This window comes from Salvelinus sp. IW2-2015, linkage group LG20 (genome assembly GCF_002910315.2).
Source record: "Salvelinus sp. IW2-2015 linkage group LG20, ASM291031v2, whole genome shotgun sequence".
Classification (NCBI taxonomy): domain Eukaryota; kingdom Metazoa; phylum Chordata; class Actinopteri; order Salmoniformes; family Salmonidae; genus Salvelinus; species Salvelinus sp. IW2-2015.
In genome coordinates, this window is record NC_036860.1 from 69,061,944 (window position 1) to 69,082,606 (window position 20,663).

At 43.0% G+C, this 20,663-nt stretch overlaps 1 protein-coding gene across 1 annotated transcript; it reads right to left on the minus strand.

Annotated features, from left to right (window-relative positions):
* Positions 1–1,587: 1,587 nt before the first annotated feature.
* On the minus strand, positions 1,588–18,586 carry pdgfbb (platelet-derived growth factor beta polypeptide b). The gene is made up of 7 exons (XM_024013694.1): positions 17,654–18,586; positions 7,175–7,271; positions 6,288–6,365; positions 5,501–5,694; positions 4,270–5,341; positions 3,985–4,150; positions 1,588–3,734 (listed from the first exon to the last, which is right to left on the minus strand). Exons 1-6 carry the CDS (start codon positions 17,720–17,722, stop codon positions 4,005–4,007), a joined length of 1,656 nt encoding a protein of 551 aa, XP_023869462.1. The 5' UTR covers positions 17,723–18,586; the 3' UTR covers positions 1,588–3,734; positions 3,985–4,004.
* Between the last annotated feature and the right edge of the window lie 2,077 nt (positions 18,587–20,663).

The window sequence follows — 20,663 nt, forward strand, 5'->3', positions numbered from 1 at the left end:
ATTATGTGGATATATTGAAGCAACATCTCAAGACATCAGTCAGGAAGTTAAAGCTTGGTCGCAAATGGGTCTTCCAATGGACAATGACCCCAAGCATACTTCCAAAGTTGTTGCAAAATGGCTTAAGGACAACAAAGTCAAGGTATTGGAGTGGCCATCACAAAGCCCTGACCTTAATCCCATAGAACATTTGTGGGCAGAACTGAAAAAGCGTGTGCGAGCAAGGAGGCATACCAACCTGTCAGGAGGAATGGGCCAAAATTCACCCAACTTATTGTGGGAAGCTTGTGGAATGCTACCCAAAGAATTTGACCCAAGTTAAACAATTTAAAGGCAATGCTACCAAATACTAATTGAGTGTATGTAAACTTCTGACCCACTGGGAATGTGTTCAAAGAAATAAAAGCTGAAATAAATCATTCTCTCTACTATTATTCTGACATTTCACATTCTTAAAATAAAGTGGTGACCTTTAACAGGGAATATTTACTAGGATTAAATGTCAGGAATTTTGAAACTGAGTTTAAATGTATTTGGCTAAGGTGTATGTAAACRTCCGACTTAAACTGTATATAGAGCAGGTTATCAAGGACGTGATGGAGTCCAGYTGAGTGTCATAATGCACTTAACGATGATGACAGGTGTGCGCCATACRGWGCAGCCTGGTGACCTAGAGGCCGGAGAGGTAGCACACGTGACAGCTATGGATATTGATTACTGCATTGTTGGGTTTGGAGCTTGCAAGAGATGCATTTCACTGTACTTGTGCACGTGACATTAAACATTTTAACTTGAATTCACCTTAGTGGACAACTCAACCAAAATGTAAGTCAAAACTAGACGTTGAACTGACGTCTGTGCCCAGTGGGTAGCTTRTCTTACTTCACGACACAAAAAGCAGGATATAAGCTCACAGCCAAGTAAACTTTCTCACATATGTTTTTTATAATCATATCAAAATAGATTTAAGTGGCAATTATCACAACATTCATTTTTTCATAACTCAAAACAAAACAGACAATAACTAATTACAGTTGAAAGAAGGCATTATGAACTATGCCACATTTTAAATATTTAAAATACGTTTGGCTGGTAGTTAGGTTATTTGAAGTGAGCAAAATATACCAGAAAGGTGACCTGCAGTGGCCCACACAGAAGCACTGAGCTTCTTTGCTTGACACATCTAACTCATGCTGATTTTAATATCGGACACTTTTATCAGGGCACTTCTTCTCTTCAAATTGTAGTGTTAGATTTTTCACCAAATAGTTTTACTAAACGGCRTTGTAAAATCCATAGGARACTYATAAACGAAGCTTGAACCCCATTTTTTTAGGACAACTTACTGTAAATCAATATTAAATGTCAACATTTTGTAGCAAAGGGGTGTTAAAACTAGGATTATTGTCCTACTGTATGATTTTTCCACAATCCCTGCTTTAGCTGGGTCACAATACTGCAGTCTCAGTCTGGGGCGTGTTTGTGTGTGCTGRCACAAATTGACAGAGGYAGAGAGATAGAGAGAAGCCCCAATTTCTGTATTCGGTWGTGCATAATTCTCTGTGTTAAAAATMACAATGGCGCCTATTCCAGTACCCTTGCTGTGTCTGTCTGCCTTTATTAAWTAAAGCAACACACAGCCTCAGGATACACAAGGTCTGATTCTCTACTGTTTCCTATGCAYACAAGGACTGGTTAGCAATGAGCATTGTGAATAAGGGACTATCTGACTTATGGATTCATGAGTGTTAGTGATCAAACGCATAAATATGATTCTGTTCACATACTTACATATACTCTAACACTCAAACGGGCACACGCGCGCAAATTGTACACACGCGTGAGCACAGACACGCACATGCACACCCACACTGACACACAAAGTTATACAACGACACAAAGTCATTACCATAACTTGTCTATCATACAGACAGTGAATAACAGACAACACCTTTTCCCTTTTCAAAGCTTTTCATTGTAGTTACATTGGGCTCAATTCGATCAGATCCGCGTTCGCTTTAGCCAACATCCGTAGCGTTGTTTTGGCGATTTAGGGCTGTCAAATCCGTAAGTGGCTCCCGGCATTATACCTAAAGCGGACATTGCCATTGGCTGAGTCTCATTAACAGAAATGCTTTMCAGCCTTGTTTACAAGTTSGAACACTGGAATGTGAGTTGTCAATCTACACCTTGATTAGGATGAWAGAAATCCTAATGTTTAATGAGTTTTTAATTTGAGCGTAATTKTTTCTATATGGACTACACTTTATTTTCTGACTTTGAGCCAATTTGACGGCTCCAATCCTCCTCTAAAACCGCCAAAACATCCGCTATGCGGCTGTCTGCTATCGTCGGATAACGCGTGATCTGATTGAATCTAGACCACGGTCTGTGTGCACAAAGGCTGACGGCTCAAATCCTATTGAGACCGGAAGAGGGATCGATATTCAACCCCCCAAAATGCTTCATATGCAGTGATCCTATTGATAATGAACACAGGAGACCTATGTGATATAAGGAATCAATCGTGTTAAAGACAGACATYAAGGTGTAATGCAACCCCTGTATAGCACCTTGCATCTTTAATCACACTCTCCGAAAGAAGTGCGGAAGCCTCAGTTGAACATGAGAAGGKAAACCTGTGCATTGTTGTTGATGGAATTCCAGTGTTTCAGATCAAATTTAAATACAATTAAATATCTTTATAGAAAACGAGATTCTACATTGTGTAACTATTGAGACACGTAATATCTTTGCTGTGTAGTTCTATTGCCCTCCCTTAGTGTGGGAATAGTACATATAGAGCAGCTTAAGTACAATGTAGGGATACTGCTCGCATCAGTCAAGACTACCATTCCAACAGACCATTCCAACAGACTGTCATTTAAGACTGTCATTCCAACAGTCCTAGCTCATATAAATGTCATCATTTCTTTCCCATTGTCCCTGTAATATCTGCTCGCCATGGTATTTTCCKGGTCCTCTACCAATGTATCTTTCTAGTCGGAAAAAGAAAATGTCTTCTCCCATGTCAGAACCCAGTGAGCAACATTTTTGAAATATGTATTTTTGAAATATATTTTCAACCAAAAACACGTATTTTCAGCGTCTTGTGCTCATAGGGAAATGGGAGATTTGGACTGACATAAAAATGCTCTCTCTCCTTGGTCTTCTTGACAAGCGTGATCAGTCCACTTCGTGGGAGTTGTAATGAACCATGCCTCGGATGAGCATGCAAAGAGTTTTTAACCGACTTGATCTCTACTGACTGGAGTGGTTTACTACGCTGTTGAAAAGTCATGAGGGAGGTCCAATAGCACTGTCCAGCAACAGTCCAACATCCTTGTGAACGTTCCAACGTTCTTCGAGTGTTCCAATGATATCTCCCAAAGTCCTAATGTTGTTTGAATGTTCTGTTCCAACGTTCCAATGTTCTTGATCCGACTGGGGGAACATCTTGTTGTTAATAGGAGATAAGCTTTTGATGGATCAGAGATATGTTGATGGGTCACCTCAACCTTGTATGTATTTACATCCCGTTCTTCTTGTCCCATATTTCTTTCCATCCAAGGGTTGTTTTGGGTTCACCAGACAATCATTAGTACTATTAGGGAATACCTCACGGTCACAGGATGYGCAGGTTACTGACACATGAATATTAACTCATAAGAAAATAATTAACTGCTCGCTGTCGCCATTGGATTGTCCAGAACAAAGACCGAGAGCATCACTCCCTGGATGAGAAGGAGAAACAGATTTWAAAAAATTAAAAATGGTTACATTCTAGACCAGGCTCGTAATTTTTGTATATGAATATACACTTTTCTTTGGAAAGTATCTTAAAGGCTTAGGAAAGTATTTGAAAACTGTTTGTAAATACTTTCCCCAAAAAAGTATTTTAAAGTGTTGGTATTTGAAAGTACTTGGAAAGTATTTGAATGGGTTTGGAAGTATTTATGTTAGAACGGATAGAAACTCTCTTACCTGCAGAGAGATTGTAAGTTCTACATTAGCATTGCTCTCATTGCAGCCTTGCTGATGCGCTTGCGGTTGTTCTTCCTCATTCTCTTCCTAGGTGGGCCGGGCCGAGCAGGTGGCCGGGGACCAGCCAGGTCTGAGGGCGCTCGCGTCGAAGTGGGCGACACTGCGTCTGGGAGAACAGGAATACAGTTTGGAATACAATTTAAACTGAGAAACATAAGTCCAAAACACATAGACACACAGACACGCACCACACACACTTGCTAGCTCACACTGTTCTCTGTCTACCTGTTCTTTGTGTGGTGGTTTGAGTTTGATGATGTTTATGATTAGGCKGAGGGTACTTCTGCTCCTCTTCTTCTTGCTGTTGTTTCTGTTGCTCCCGTCTCAGGTGCTCCTTCTCATCGTCCAGCCTCCTGTGGAGTAACAACAGCTCCTTCCTCTCCTCCTCCAGCTTCTCCTGTTCCAGTTGGAGCGCGTGCTGGAGCCTCCTCTCGGAATCAGGGGTCTCATTGTCTTTACGTCTTTGATCGGCTTCCTCAAGGGGAGGGAATCTGCTCTCGGGCCTCTGATTGGTTTCCTCCGTAGGATGGAATCGCTGTTCCGTTCTTTGATTGGCTCCCTCTCTGCCTTTGGTTTCCTCTGAGGAGGAGTTGGTCCCATGTCGCTGTTGCTTTGATGTGTTGGTGCGTAGCGAGGGACTCTGTGTTTGTGTGGGTTGTCTCTGTTGTGTTTGTGTTGGTTGTCTCTGTGTCGCCTGGTCTCCCTCCTCACCGAGACTCAGACTTCCCTGCTGCCTATCTCCCCTACTGACATTACCCTCAGTAATGTTAACTAGTGTGTCCCCTCGTGTCTCGACCCCGTCTCTCTTCTCGTGATCAAGTTGTGCCATGTCGATGTCCATTGCGGTTGTAGTGCCGTTGACACTACTACTGTCTCTCCCCTCCTCCATGTCATCGTGATGTCGACGTTCGGTCCACTCCTTAGCTCCCAGCTGGCTGGTAGCGTTAAGTACCCACTGAGGATCCATCTTGTCATGGTCCAGCCCATATCCCCCTTTCCCCTCCCCTGCGTCTGTGGAGGTGTCCTTGGGGTTCCAGTGCTGGTCCAGCAGGTCTTCCAGCTGGATCCTCTGGTTGTGCTTCAGTTCATCTCTGCGGTGCAGCTCCTCCTTGGATCTGGCCTTGGCTGGATGCCCCTCTCCTTTGTTGTCTTTCTGCTGTCTGCGGGGCGTGGACTTCTTCTTGGGGACGGCCGGGGGGCGAGGGGCGGGCTGGCAGCGACACTCCACGTGGTCGTGGACCGAGACGACTGCCTTGGAGTAGTTGGGCCGCTTCTCCACGTACTGGATCTTCATCACCTAGTGAGGAGGAGGTGGAGGAGATTAGAATTCAAAATGACTAGCCCTTTATTTGACCAGGTAGGCCTAGGTTAGCTGTGAACATTCTCTACAGAAGCAACCTGGGCAAGAGTTTCAGGGAAGAGGACAGGGGTTGAGATGGGGGTGGTGTATATGTACCTGTAGGTGCCTGGTGTGCGTCAGCACGGGGACACACTGCAGCGTCTTGGTGTTGCAGCAGCCGGAGCATCGCTGTACCTCTACACAGGGAGGCCACAACATGAAGTTGGCGTTGCTGCGGTCCAACATGGCACGGGTCACCTCCATCACCTCTGTCCTCACCTTACATAGTGCCTGCTGAGCCGGCTGGGCGTCTGAGGCAACAAAGACAGACAGACAAACAGACCATTTAAAACGTAATAACTTACAGGTTTCATAAGATGGGACAGTGTACATGAATCAACATATCAGACACATCATTGTAAATGTGCTGGAGTTAGCCTCAGGCTTAATGTTAAACGCATACCCTCTACACTGCTCAGTGCCTACAAAACAGCCAMCACATAGGCCTCACAATGTAGAAAATATTTAGTTTACACTAATTATACTGAAGGTATATTACTTATGCTGTTTGAAGAAATCACATGCTATTGAAACGGTGTATGCATGAGTTTCCATACTGTATGTGCTGCAGCTGAACGGTGTATGCATGAGCTTCCATACTGTATGTGCTGCAGCTGAACTATTTGGAGTGTAACTTGGGAGTTGCAAGTTGTATTTGTGTTTGTTCAGCAAATAACTAATGAATCGGMGACATACTTTAGATGTTTCTTTACCAAAACATGCATCACGCAACTCAGTTTGGATTAGATACAGCTGTCCAAAACCACCCAAGTCAACATGAGTGACGGAAATATGTGGAATTATGGCCTAGTGTCAGAGAAATATGAGGAAGGTGCAAACTCACCCAGACTCCTTGGTAGTCGGTTGCTAGTGTTGTTGGAGTGTTGTCCACTGGGCAAAAAATCATCCGAAACATCCTCATCTGAGAAAAAAAACAATACACTCCAATATTAGTTTACAGATCTAATCAGCTCATTACTTCAATTGTTTATTGTTATGACTTTTACTCTGTGTGTGCGTGTGCGTGTGGTCTGTGTGTTTATCTGTGTATGGTTGTATGGTGCATGTGTGTGTTTATGAGAGACTTTGAACCATTGTTTATGTTTAACTTCCCCGTAATATATGTCTGTTTGTGTGGGAATTTGTTTCTGTCATAACCTCATGTTTGTATGTTTTTGTACCTTGAGACATGGAATACTTCACTCTTTGCTTCTCTTATCTCGTTGAGTTTGTATATACTGTTTACTGTGCGTGATGTTCGCTATTCAATGATGGGAATAAAAGCTGGGCAATATGTGTGTCTATTTAAGAAGTCTTTCTGCCCTCTGTGCCGCTGTGGGTCTGACGGCTTGTCTGTTAGTCAGTCTGTGAGATTCTGTTTGTGGTATTTACTGTGTGTGATGTTCGCCTGTCCCTGTTGGGAATGAAATCTGGGAATCATGTGACAAAGTTTTCATTATTTTTCCCTCAGTCTCTGTTGGTCGGGTTAGTTAGTCTGAGAGAGCCTCCATCTCTTGGCGTGACCAGTGTGTCTGGCTGGCTTGTGGTCCTGTATGGCTCAGTTGATAGAGTATTAGGCTTCGGAAGCCAGGATGTGGGTTTGAATCCCGGGGCCACCCATACGTTAAAAGATATGCACCTATGACGGTAGGTCTCTTTGTAAACGGATTCTGCTAAATGGCATATGCATGTTGATGAGTATCAGTATAGTACAACGTTAGAGATATTTACCTARGGAGTCACTGAGCAGCAGCAGCTGCAGGTCCTCTATGGAAGAGATAGGGTTGCTCCTAACCAGCTCCATCAAACCTGGAGGGAYAGGATCCCCCTGAGAAAAAGAGATAAGACAGGAATAAAACTATATTCTCCCCAATCAGATATTTTCTCAGCTTCCCAATTTATTCTGTGTAGATATGGAAGCAAAGGGACAACAGCAGTGGTACATGTAAGCTCCCAAGTGGCTCAGCGGTCTAAGGCACTGCATCTAAGTGCTAAAGGCGTCACTACAGACACCCTGGTTTGAATATAGGCTGTATCACAACCGGCCGTGATTGGGAGTCCCATATCCCATTRCGAGTCCCATTACTTCACTACATTCCTAAAGAAAATAATGTGCTTTTTACTCCATACATTTTCTCTGGTTAGGGGGTAACCCGACTTACCCCCCTAATCATTAATGAAACAAGAGGATGAAGGAAATGGCTGCTTGGATTCACAATGGCCACTAAGAGGGGGTGAATGACTATTGGCCTTGTGTCACCTCATCTGCTAATACTTAAGGGTCACAGGAGTCAGGAAGGGTTCAGGAAGTAGTGGGGGATGGAGTGATTGAGAGGAGGAGGAGGAGAGGTGGATCAGAACAGAGAGATGGACATCAGGGGGAATGATGGAGGGATGGATGAAGAAAGGAGAAGAAGTTMCATCTATGGAGATATTAACTCTTGCTAGCTGGGTCTACCACTGTTTGACCTATTGGGTTCGAATCCCYGGTCTCCTGCACACCACAAAACTGGGTTAGCCTGCTGAGCTAATGTCTAGGCATTAATTCAGGGAGCTAACACAAGCCGAACGACCTCTGTCTGTCACATTAATCCATTCAGTTTCTTGTGAGAATAAGCCGAAGCCCTTTGGGGAGCGCTTTGAGGAGGAAGAAGCCATCCGTGAACGGCATTCACACACTATTCATGTACATACCATTGACTTTTCCCCATTGTTGTTGGGCACTGCACAAAGTCAAGTCATACAAAAGGAAAATGCCATGAGTTAAATTAACATCTCTATTTATGTAGTGATGCCCCTGAGGAGCCARCCCAGTGATTTCCTCTCCTTGGCCCCAGTCTAAGGCTGAGGCCCTAAAAGCACCTAATTCCTTAGCGCACTACTTTTGACCYGAGCCATATGGGCCCTGGTCAAAAGTAGTGCCCTCTAAAGTGAATAGGGTGCCATTTGGGGCGCATTCAAATTGTGCTGGCTGCACACTATGGTCTGGGCCTTTGTTCATAGSGTGGKCACTGTCATGGCYATTTGTGTCTGAGCAGGAAAAATGAAATAAACACTTTACCCCKCTGCAACTGCTAAACAAACCTGACGTAAACAGAAAATCATAACATTTACCCTATAATACCGTAGGAATCCAGGAGTTACTCTGGTCCTAATTTGGTGAACTCTAAATCAGAACTCTAAATCACACGCACACACACACACACACAAATCAGCATCTGACTGAGTCACATCTGGAAGTTCTGGAACAGTCAGTGTCTTCAAAAATCTATGGTCATTCTGCTGATCACACAGGCTGAGACAGGCAATTATTTTAGAGAGTTCATACAGTAGATCTCCGTCTCTCTGAATACAGATGGGAACAGAGACAGACCCAGGTTGCATCTCAACTGGCATCGTATTTCATACATACTGTAGTGCACTGATTTTGACCAGACCCCTATCGGGGCTTGGTCAAAAGTAGTGCACTAAACAGGGAATACAGTGCCATCAGGGAAAAGCCCAAGTGATGGATGTTTCATGGGAAGTGGGTTGAGCTGAGGAATGCCAGGTACAGGCTATAGGAGTAGAGAGGTGAGGAATAAGGATACATGATTATGGGTCTAGTTTTGCTGCCTGCCAGCATGCGAGTGTACACACACACACACACACACAAACACACAAATGCACATACGCACACACACACACATACGGGTGAACATGTGCGCACTGCACATTCTCACATGCAATCCCTAAAACCATGCCTAGGAGCACATGGTTTATGCATATGTTTATAGGAACACACACAAACATATTCAGACATTACATTATACAGCTAGACTCCATTCTGTGGGATATATATATATGACTGAACGGTTTCCTTTCTCTCCGGCAACTGAGTTAGGACACATGAATCTATTTCATTTCCGGGACACACTTGTGGACTTGTTTACGTGCTGCTATGCGGTTTGTTGTTTTTACTTTTTAATTCTTGTTTAATATATTWATTTTTTCCCTCGCTTGACTTTTTTTATTCAYCTTTTTCKCCCCGGATGCTTTATCTGGACATGGTTCTACACGACCTCCACCAGCCGAAGCTAAGTAGTAACGTTAACATTATMCCTTCTAATTGCAGTCGCTGTACTCATAATATACAGGAGAACCTTATAGTGAGGATAGCCGTGCTGCAAGGCCAGCTTCAGACGCAATCGTTAGGCAAAGGTAATTTAAGTGTAGGAAAGGATGGAACAGCGTCTGTGCCACCAAAAATAAGTAGCAGAAGTAGTATAAATCCCCTCGCACAGTCCCTGCAGCCGGAAATTGTCTCATGGCTTCTGGAAGGAAATGCTGTAGGAATGCTCAACCGGTGTCGCTCATTTAGCAGGCCGACAACGAAAATCGGTTCTCCCTATTAAGCAAAGAGTCGGAGTCAGAGGCCGGAGCCTTCTCTGGTCTCTCTCCACCCGTTACGGGGTCTGAGAGCGCCGAAGCCTCCCACCATTTAGCTCTACAAATTGAAAAACCCTAGTCATTGTCGACTCCATTACCCGCCAGTATTAGACTTAAAAAAGGAATCATCCAGCGATCATACACTGTTTACAGGGGGCAGGGCTACACACGTTAAGGCTTATCTGAAGATGGTGCTGGCTAAGGCTAAAACTGATGAGTGTAAGAGAGTATAGGGATATTGTTATTCACGTCGGGCACCAAACAATGGTTAGGATGAAACAGTCAGAGGTCACCAAGCGCAACATAGCTTCATTCGCGTGTAAATCAGCTAGAAAGATGTTGGCATCGAGTAATTGTCTCTGGCCTCTCCAGTTAGGGGGAGTGATGAGCTCTACAGCAGAGTCTCACAACTCAATCGCTGGTTGAAAACTGTTTTCTGCCCCTCGTCCCTAAAATATAGAATTTGTAGATAATTGGCCCTCTTTCTGGGACTCACCACAAACAGGACCAAACCTGGCCTGCTGAGGAGTGACGGACTCCATCCTAGCTAGAGGGGTGCTCTCATCTTATCTATGAACATAGAAAGGGCTCTAACTCCTCAAGCTCCACAATGAGATAGGGTGCAAGGTCAGGCAGCAGGCTGTTAGCCAGCCTGCCAGCTTAGTGGAGTCTGCCACTAGCACAGTCAGTGTGAGTCAGCTCAGCTATCCCCATTGAGACTGTGTCTGTGCCTCAATCTAGATGGGCAAAACTAAACATGGCGGGTTCGTCTAGCAATCTCACTGGAACAAAGACCTCCTCCATTCCTGTCATTATTAAAAGAGACTGTGATGTCCAATCTCAAAATAGGGCTACTTACATAGTTAGATCCCTCACTTCAAAGGCATTTATAGTCAATGAACTAATCACTGATCATAATCTTGATGTGATTGATGACTGAAACATGGCTTAAGCCTGATGAATTTACTGTGTTAAATGAGGCCTCACTCCTGGTTACACTAGTGACCATATCCCCTGCGTGCATCCCGCAAAGGCGGGAGGTGTTGCTAACATTTACGATGCAATTTCAATTTACAAAAAAAAATGAACGTTTTTCCGTTTTTTGAGCTTCTAGTCATTGAATCTATGCAGCCTACTCAATCACTTTTTATAGCTACTGTTTACAGGCCTCCTTGGGCCATATACAGTGATTCCCTGAATTCCTATCGGACCTTGTAGTCATAGCAGATAATATTCAATTTGTTGTATTATTTCAATGAAAGTCCGACCCTCTTGATTTTCATGTCAGAAGGACAAAAATCAGTTAAACCATACCTAATGACGGAAACCTCAATTAAACCTTTGCGACAATACCCTAATGAGTGCAGTTGCACCCCTAAAAACTAAAAACATTTGTCATAAGAAACTAGCTCCCTGGTATAACAGAAAATACCCGAGCTCTGAAGCAAGCTTCAAGAAAATTGGAAGGAAATGGCGCCACACCAAAACTGGAAGTCTTCCGACTAGCTTGGAAAGACAGTACCGTGCAGTATCGAAGAGCCCTCACTGCTGCTCGATCATCATCCTATTTTTCCAACTTAATTGAGGAAAAATAAGAACAATCCATAAATGTATTTTTGATACTGTCGCAAAGCTAACTAAAAAACAGCATTCCCCAAGTGAGGATGGCTTTCACTTCAGCAGTAATAAATTCATGAACTTCTTGAGGAAAAGATCATGATCATTAGAAAAGCAAATACGGACTCCTCTTTAAATCTGCGTATTCCTCCAAAGCTCAGCTGTCCTGAGTCTGCACAACTTCTGCCAGGACCTAGTGTTTTAGTACTATATTCTCTTGACACAATGATGAAAATAATCATGGCCTGTAAACCTTCAAGCTGCATACTGGACCCTATTCCAACTAAACTACTTAAAGAGCTGCTTCATGTGCTTGGCCCTCCTATGTTGAACATAATAAACGGCTCTCTATCCACCGGATGTGTACCAAACTCACTAAAAGTGGCAGTAATAGAGCCTCTCTTGAAAAGACAAACCATGACCCAGAATAAAAAAACTATAGGCCTATATCGAATCTTCCATTCCTCTCAAAAAAAATTGAAAAAAGCTGTTGCGCAGCAACTCACTGCCTTCCTGAAGACAAACAATGTATACGAAATGCTTCAGTCTGGTTTTAGACCCCATCATAGCACTGAGACTGCACTTGTGAAGGTGGTAAATTACTTTTTAATGCGTCAGACCGAGGCTCTGCATCTGTCCTCGTGCTACTAGACCATCGATCACCACATTCTTTGGAGAGATTGGAAACCCAAATGGTCTACACGACAAGTTCTGGCCTGGTTTAGATCTTATCTGTCAGAAAGATATCAGTTTGTCTCTGTGAATGGTTTGTCCTCTGACAAATCAACTGTACATTTCGGTGTTCCTCAAGGTTCCGTTTTAGGACCACTATTGTTTCACTATATAGTTTACCTCTTGGGGATGTCATTCGAAAACATAATGTTACTTTCACTGCTATGCGGATGACACACAGCTGTACATTTCAATGAAACATGGTGAAGCCCAAAATTGCCCTCGCTAGAAGCCTGTGTTTCAGAACATAAGGAATGGGATGGCTGAAAACGTTTAAACTCGGACAAAACAGAGATGCTTGTCTAGGTCCCAAGAAACAAAGAGATCTTCTGTTGAATCTGACAATTAATCTTGATGGTTGTAAAGTCGTCTCAAATAAAACTGTGAAGGACCTCGGCGTTACTCTGGACCCTGATCTCTCTTTTGACGAACATATCACAAGACTGTTTCAAGGACAGCTTTTTTCCATCTACGTAACATTGCAAAAATCAGAAATGTTCTGTCCAAAATGATGCAGAAAAATTAATCCATGCTTTGTTACTTTTCTAGGCTAGACTACTGCAATGCTCTACTTCCGCTACCCGGATAAAGCAATTAAAATAAACTTCAGTTAGTGCTAAATACGGCTGCTAGAATCCTGACTAGAACCCAAAAATTTGATCATATTACTCCAGTGCTAGCCTCCCTACACTGGCTTCCTGTTAAGGCAAGGGCTGATTTCAAGGTTTTACTGTTAACCTACAAAGCATTACATGGGCTTGCTCCTACCTATCTTTCCGAGTTGGTCCTGCCGTACATACCTACACGTACGCTACAGTCACAAGACGCAGGCCTCCTTACTGTCCCTAGAATTTCTAAGCAAACAGCTAGAGGCAGGGCTTTCACCTATAGAGCTCCATTTTTAGAATGGTCTGCCTATACAAGTGAGAGATGCAGACTCGGTCTCGACCTTTAAGTCTTTATTGAAGACTCATCTCTTCAGGAGGTCCTATGATTGAGTGTAGCCTGGCCCAGGGGTGTGAAGGTGAAGGGAAAAGCACTGGAGCAACGACCCGCCCTCGCTGTCTCTGCCTGGCCGGTTCCCCTCTCTCCACTGAGATTCTCTGCCTCATACCCTATTACGGGGGCTGAGTCACTGGCTTACTGGTGCTCTTCCATGCCGTCCCTAGGAGGGGTGCGTCACTTTATTTTATTTTATTTCACCTTTATTTAACTAGGTAGGCCAGTTGAGAACAAGTTCTCATTTACAACTGCGACCTGGCCAAGATAAAGCAAAGCAGTGTGACAAAAACAACAACACATAAACAAACGTACAGTAAATAACACAATAGAAACATCTATGTACAGTGTGTGCAAATGTAGAGGAGTAGGGAGGTAAGGCAATAAATAGTCCATAGAGGCAAAATAATTACAATTTAGCATTAACACTGGAGTGATAGATGTGCAGATGATGATGTGCAAGTAGAGATACTTGGGTGCAAAAGAGCAAGAGGATAAATAACAATATGGGGATGAGGTAGTTGGGTGTGCTATTTACAGATTGGCTGTGTACAGGTACAGTGATCGGTAAGCTGCACTGACAGCTGATGCTTAAAGTTAGAGAGGGAGATATAAGACTTCAGTTTCAGTGATTTTTGCAATTTGTTCCAGTCATTGGCAGCAGAGAACTGGAAGGAAAGGCGGCCAAAGCGAGTGTTGGCTTTGGGGATGACCAGTGAAATATACCTGCTGGAGCGCGTGCTACGGGTGGGTGTTGCTATGGTGACCATTGAGCTGAGATAAGGCGGGGCTTTACCTAGCAAAGACATATAGATGACCTGGAGCCAGTGGGTTTGGCGACGAATATGTAGTGAGGGCCAGCCAACGAGAGCATACAGGTCGCAGTGGTGGGTAGTAACCCACTTGAGTGGGTTGAGTCACTGACGTGATCTTCCTGTCCGGGTTGGTGCCCCCCTTGGATTCGTGCCGTGGGGGAGATCTTTGTGGGTTATACTAGCCCTTGTCTCAGGGTAGTAAGTTGGTGGTTTGAAGATATCCCTCTAGTGGTGTGGGGGCTGTGCTTTGGCAAAGTGGGTGGGGTTATATCCTGCCTGGTTGGCCCTYTCCGGGGYTATTGTTGGACGGGGCCACAGTGTCRCCCGAGCCCTCCTCTCTCAGCCTCCAGTATTTATTCTGCAATAGTTTATGTGTTGGGMGGCTAGGATCAGTCTGTTATATCTGGAGTATTTCTCCTGTCTTATCCGGTGTCCTTTGTGAATTTAAYTATGTTCCCTCTAACTCTCTCTCTCTCTTCTCTCAGAGGACAGTGCCTCAGGACTACCTGGCCTGATGACTCCTTGCTGTCCACCCCAGTCCACCTGCTGCTGCTCCTGTTTCAACTGTTCTGCCTGRGGCTATGGAACCCTGACCTGTTCACCGGACTTGCTACCTTGTCCCGGGCCTGCTGTTTTCGACTCTCTCTCTACCGCACCTGCTGTCTCTAACTCTGAATGATCGGCTATGAAAAGCCAACWGACATTTACTCCTGAGGTGCTGACCTGTTGCACCCTCTACAACCACTGTGAGTATTATTATTTGACCCTGCTGGTCAACAATGAACGTTTGAACATCTTGGCCATGTACTGTTGTAACTTATAATCTCCACCCGGCACAGCCAGAAGAGGACTGGCCACCCCTCAGAGCCTGGTTCCTCTCTAGGTTTCTTCCTAGGTTCCTGCCTTTCTAGGGAGTTTTTCCAAGCCACCGTGCTTCTACATCTACATTGCTTGCTGTTTGGGGTTTTAGGCTGGGTTTCTGTACATCACTTTGTGACATTGGCTGATGTAAAAAGGGCTTCATAAATACATTTGATTGATATAGTTGATTGAGGGAATTCCCTGAGGGTATACCTCAAAGACACCTTATATGATAACTAGCTACAGGCATGTACACTAATACACCACTGGATGGGAGGATGTATAGATGACAGAGAACTACTTCAACTATACTTAACAATACTTTCTCATCAATCCTTACTGCCACCTCCAACAACCTGTCCTTAGGGCAATTCATATGATTTGGGATGTTTATTTGCGTCCCCCCAAGGCTTCCTCCAAAAGCCTAGTCTTTGACATGACAGATGTGGTGGACGCCACACACCACTGGCAGCTCTGGGAAAAAGACACACTAGAGGAAGTCATAGATCTGATAGCATGAAAGCAACTGAATGGCATTCAAGGAAACCCAGCAAAGAAGGGGTGCGCCGAATTTCACCCTGTTTAAACATTCATTTCCCATAACTGAAGACTGTGTGTGTGTATATTGTCACCCACATAGGCAGAGCTTCGTTTCACTACAGTCCCTTCCCACAGCCACTACTGCCAATTCCTGTGAATCTCCCAAAGATGGTCCAATGTAGCTCAGCTGGTAGAGTATAGTGCTTGCAATGCCAGGATAGTCGGTTCAATTCTTGGGACCAGTAGTATGGCAAATTTATGCACGCATGACTGTAAGTTGCTTTGGATAAAGGTGTCCGCAAAATGGCATATACACTGAGTGTACAAAACATTAAGAACACCTTCCTAACATTGAGTTGCACCCCCCACCCCCTCCCGTCTTTTGCCCTCAGAACAGCCTCAATTCGGTGGGCCATGGACTCTACAATGTGTCGAAAGCGTTCCACAGGGATAATGGCCCATGTTGACTCCAATGCTTCCCACAGTTGTGAAGTTGGCTGGATGTCCTTGGGTGGGGGACCATTATTGATAAACACTCTAAACGTGTGAAAAACCCAGCAGAGTTGCAGTTCTTGACACAAACCAGTGCTCRTGGCACCTACTAACATACCCCGTTCAAAGGCACTTAAATATTTTGTATCGTCCATTCACTATCTGAATGGCACATATACACAATCCAGGTCTCAATTGTCTCAAGGCTTAAAAATCCTTCTTTAACCTGTTTCCTCCCCTTCATCTACACTGARTGAAATCGATTTAACAAGTGACATCAATAAGGGAGTATAGCTTTCACCTGGATTCGCCTGGTCAGTCTATGTAACGGAAAGAGCAGGTGTCCTTAGTGTTTTGTACACTCAGTGTATATTATTATATTCAAGTTAAGGCCTCTTTGGCCTCTTRTCAAGCCTATCAAAATGAGACCCTCATACTTTAATTATATCGCCTCTCTTAAAGATAGAAACCATAAGGGGACAGGACTCACCATGGTATAATTCACCATGCACTTGACATATGTCATATGCAGGATGTATCCTGGGGAAGGAWCTTTTAGGATACTTGCTGCGTATGCTACGATACAAAGTACATAGAATCGACTCTAGCGGTCAAGACGAGGCCCCTCTCTCCTTGAGCTAAATTTTTTTTCCTATTCTTTTTAACTGTCATCATGTGTATTAAGGACCTCAATGCCATGATTCAAGACAATAGTCAGCCATCGCATGATTAGAATGATTTATAGTTGTGTTGCTGTGACAAGCGCTCATCCTATTGCTAGTCCGTCAAATATCCTGTGGACACACACACAAACACACACACGGTCTTGCTTCGCTCCCAGGCATGTTTCATGATGGGTCTGGTGAGATTTTAGATGGCCTTCACCTTCCATTCATATGATGTTTATCAACAGGTTTATGAGTTTAGACATCTGGAGAGGGGCCCATGTTGATCATGAGCATGTGGACAAGCATTGGGGGAGTTATGGGGCCCAACAAATGAGTGCCTCATCAGAGCATTTGTCCCAAGCGTACCAAAGGAAAATGCATGTTAATGGAGAAAGATTGTTCTTTTCACTTTGGGATTCCTGACTATAAGAAGTTGATGTTCTGTAGACGGGTCTGCCATGTGCTGTAACTGTCCTATGGTTACCTTGCCAAGCAGGGCCKAATCGGATGTCCTCACCATGAGGCCCTCACAGCCTGAYGTGAAACTCAGGACTGTTTAAAATGTATTTTATATAGAAGCATTAAAGCCATGAGATGAGCTGTCATAAGGTGTGGTTTAGATGAGGAGCAGTTTAACTTACAAGACTTAAGCTTAATTACTATATACTTCATAATTGCTCAATAATTACAAGTGCACATGTGGTTGTAGGCCACAGCCATACACTAAGTGGAGGGGTGAGGGGCCTGGTTCACATTTATTTTGTACAAAACAWTATTGAATGTAACAAGTTGGTGCCTTTTTGTTTAGAGAGCACACAAGCCCCAGTGCAAACGTTGTTAAAATACAATGATCCTGAAATTCAACAATGGTCTATAATTGGGGCCTGGTGTCAAATATGCTCAATAATGGTCCCTAATGTTAACATTCACAGTGAAATGAAACAAAGAAAATTAACTTAGCCTTTAAAATGAGCTAAACAGATAAACATATATTTGGCAACGAACCGTTGAAAGGGCAATTAGACCTACATTTTTAATTAATTGACTCCGTCACATACCTCTGCGCTGCCCGACCGCAGACATGTCGCAAACAACGCGAGCAGCTGAACCCAAACCCACGAGCTCATCTTGCTGCCCAGGCTGGATTCTCCGCGATAGACCAAGCATTTATGGAAACAGCACGAGTCTCTCCCTCAGCACTAAGCGCAGGGACAGCGGCTCGCTCTGTGGAATTGGAACTCCTGGCGTTGCGAGCGGACGGACACCCACGCTTGTCTCAGCAAAGTATCCAGTCAATTAGCAATTGTTGCCTACTCAATGATACGCTTCCCACGCCGAACGTCCACCGAGCTCGAAATTCCACTGTCAGGGGACTAGGGGAGTAAGMCGACTTTTTTAAAGATGATTTGGTCCATCTTGAATTGATGTGTTAAATCCCCAAGGAACTGTTGGTGGTGTGTTCCAAACACAATCTCCTGCGGTCGGGACGATAGTCTCAGATAGTTTGGTATCACACAACTCGAGTCATTAAAAGTTATAGTGTGAAATTAAAACATCGATTGTTTTAGCCTATGGCTTTAAAATAGACCTCTTACATTATCCTAAAAAAATWATCAATGTAATGAGAAAAATATCTTCTGACCAATTTAAATTACTTGCATACATAAAACAAAGCTTCCAAACAATATTATAGACTAGAATAGTAAAATGTTATTTATAGGCTACACATTAATATAGGCTAATGRTAGGTTATCCCTCGAGACATCAAAACTTTTCAAGTTGATTAAAATCCCTTTTTATGTTCCTTTTCCARGCGTTGTAGCCTACATGAGGTTATTCTCTCCTTATAACGCACGGTGCGCCTCTAAGCGCAGCACAAGTGTGGTAGCATACAATGGGYGTTTGCTGTCCGCTCCTTCGTCACAGGCTTATCAATATCCAAAGCTCTCTGTGGCGCGGTGCGCGTCAGCCCTGTTCCCTCCTGATTACGCCGCTACCGCACGGGACAGAAGAGCTGATTTCCTAGTTTGTACAGTATCTCTCCCGCCCCCTGAAGGCAGGGCCTATATAAAAAGGACTGACTGGGCTACTGCGTCTTGAGGGGTCTTAAAAGGTCTTAAAGGAGAAGTCTCGTGTGAGTTAATTGCAAGGGTTTATGTCTGCAATCATGTATTTTTTTGGGCGACCCAACCAAATTCACACAGAAATGTGTGTTATAGATCTGTCATTCTCATTGAAAGCAAGTTTAAGAAGCAYTAGATATGTTCCACGTGCCCTATTTCTAAGCTTTCCGTTCTTAAGTTTCGTTTTTGCATCTTTTACTTTCGGTTTAGTACACCAGCTTCAAACAGCTGAAAATATAATATTTTTGGTTATGGAAAATATATTTCACAGCGGTTTAGATGGTACAAAGATTCTCTACACTACTCTACACTTGCTTGTTTGTTAAATAAACTGAAATTAGGTGAACTATTTGAATTTTAGCAACCAGGAAATGGCTGCTTGGCGATTTCAGCATACTTTTAATAGCCTATTAGCACAGATGTTTGTAAGTACAGTACACTGTAAAACAAATCCTGTTAATGTCATGGTTAATTACTGTATAATCAGCAGTAACATATTTATGAACTGAATACAGTAGATTACAATAAATTACATTGCATTGTGGGAAAAATGTATACTTCGGGGAAATGTTTTGTGTATTTTGGAATATTACCGTAAAAATGCTGGATAACATACAGTAGCAGTTCACTTACTGTATTTGTGAATATTCAAATAAAAAGGCCACACTTAGGGCATACAGGCAACAAAATCAAAGCAAATCCTCTGAAGCAAGAGAGAAAACGTTTTTGCTAATTGTTATTATAAATGCAATATTTATTCTTTAGGTAATCGGTACAAGTCTGGCAGACTAAATATCCTGAAGCTTCTGCACATGTGCCGATTATGTTCTGCACATGTGTATGTTCTCTACTTTATGCGGTGAGAACAGGCTACTCAGGCGAATGGTGCTTGTTTAATAAAGTTAGACCAAAGCTGTCTGCAAGATCACATAATGATAGTATTCTACATAACAGAACTGAATGTAATAGCATAGTATAACTTTGCTGTAAGACAAAAACACCACCTCATTCAAAAGATATGAAAGATAAGTCTTCAAGTTTTACCATGAAACATCCATGCAGCATCTGCATACCAATCATTTGATCTCAATCAGTTTCATGGGGATAGGAATTTAGATCTTCTTGAGTTATACACTGTTGTTTCAAAGTAGCCTACAATGTTGTTTGGAATCATGTACTGTACAGTGGGCGAATTTTAGAGCAGGTGGTGTTAACAAACTGCAGTGGTGGAAAAATTACCCAATTGTCATACTTGAGTAAAAGTAAAGATACCTTAACAGAAAATGACTCAAGTAAAAGTGAAAGTCACCCAGTAAAATACTACTTGAGTAAAAATCTAAAGCTATTTGATTTTAAATATACTTAGGTATAAAAATATATATTAGACAAACCAGACGGCATGATTTTCTTGTTTTTAAAATTTACGGATAGTCAGAGGCACACTCCAACACTGACATAATTTACAAATGAAGCATTTGTGTTTAGTGAGTCCGCCAAATCAGAGGCAGTAGGGATGAGCAGGGATGTTCTCTTGATAAGTGCGTGCATTTGAGAATTGTCCTGTCCAGCTAAGCATTCAAAATGTAACGAGTACTTTTGGGTGTCAGGGAAAGTGTAAAGAGTAAAAAGTACATTATTTTCTTCATGAATGTAGTAAAGTAAAAGTAATCAAAAATATAAATAGTAAATTAAAGTACAGATACCCCAAAAAACGACTTAAGTAGTACTCTAAAGTATTTGTACTTAAGTACTTTACATCACTGACAAACTGTAGCATAGCCTACTTTTGGCCACATGAAAGAAAATTGCGGTGGTGTTTTTGTCTTACAGTAACTATGCAACTATGCTATTATATTTGGTTATGTTATGTAGAATACTATCATTATGTGACCTTGCATACATTGACTCAACTTTGGTCTAACTTTATTAAATGAGCACCATTCAT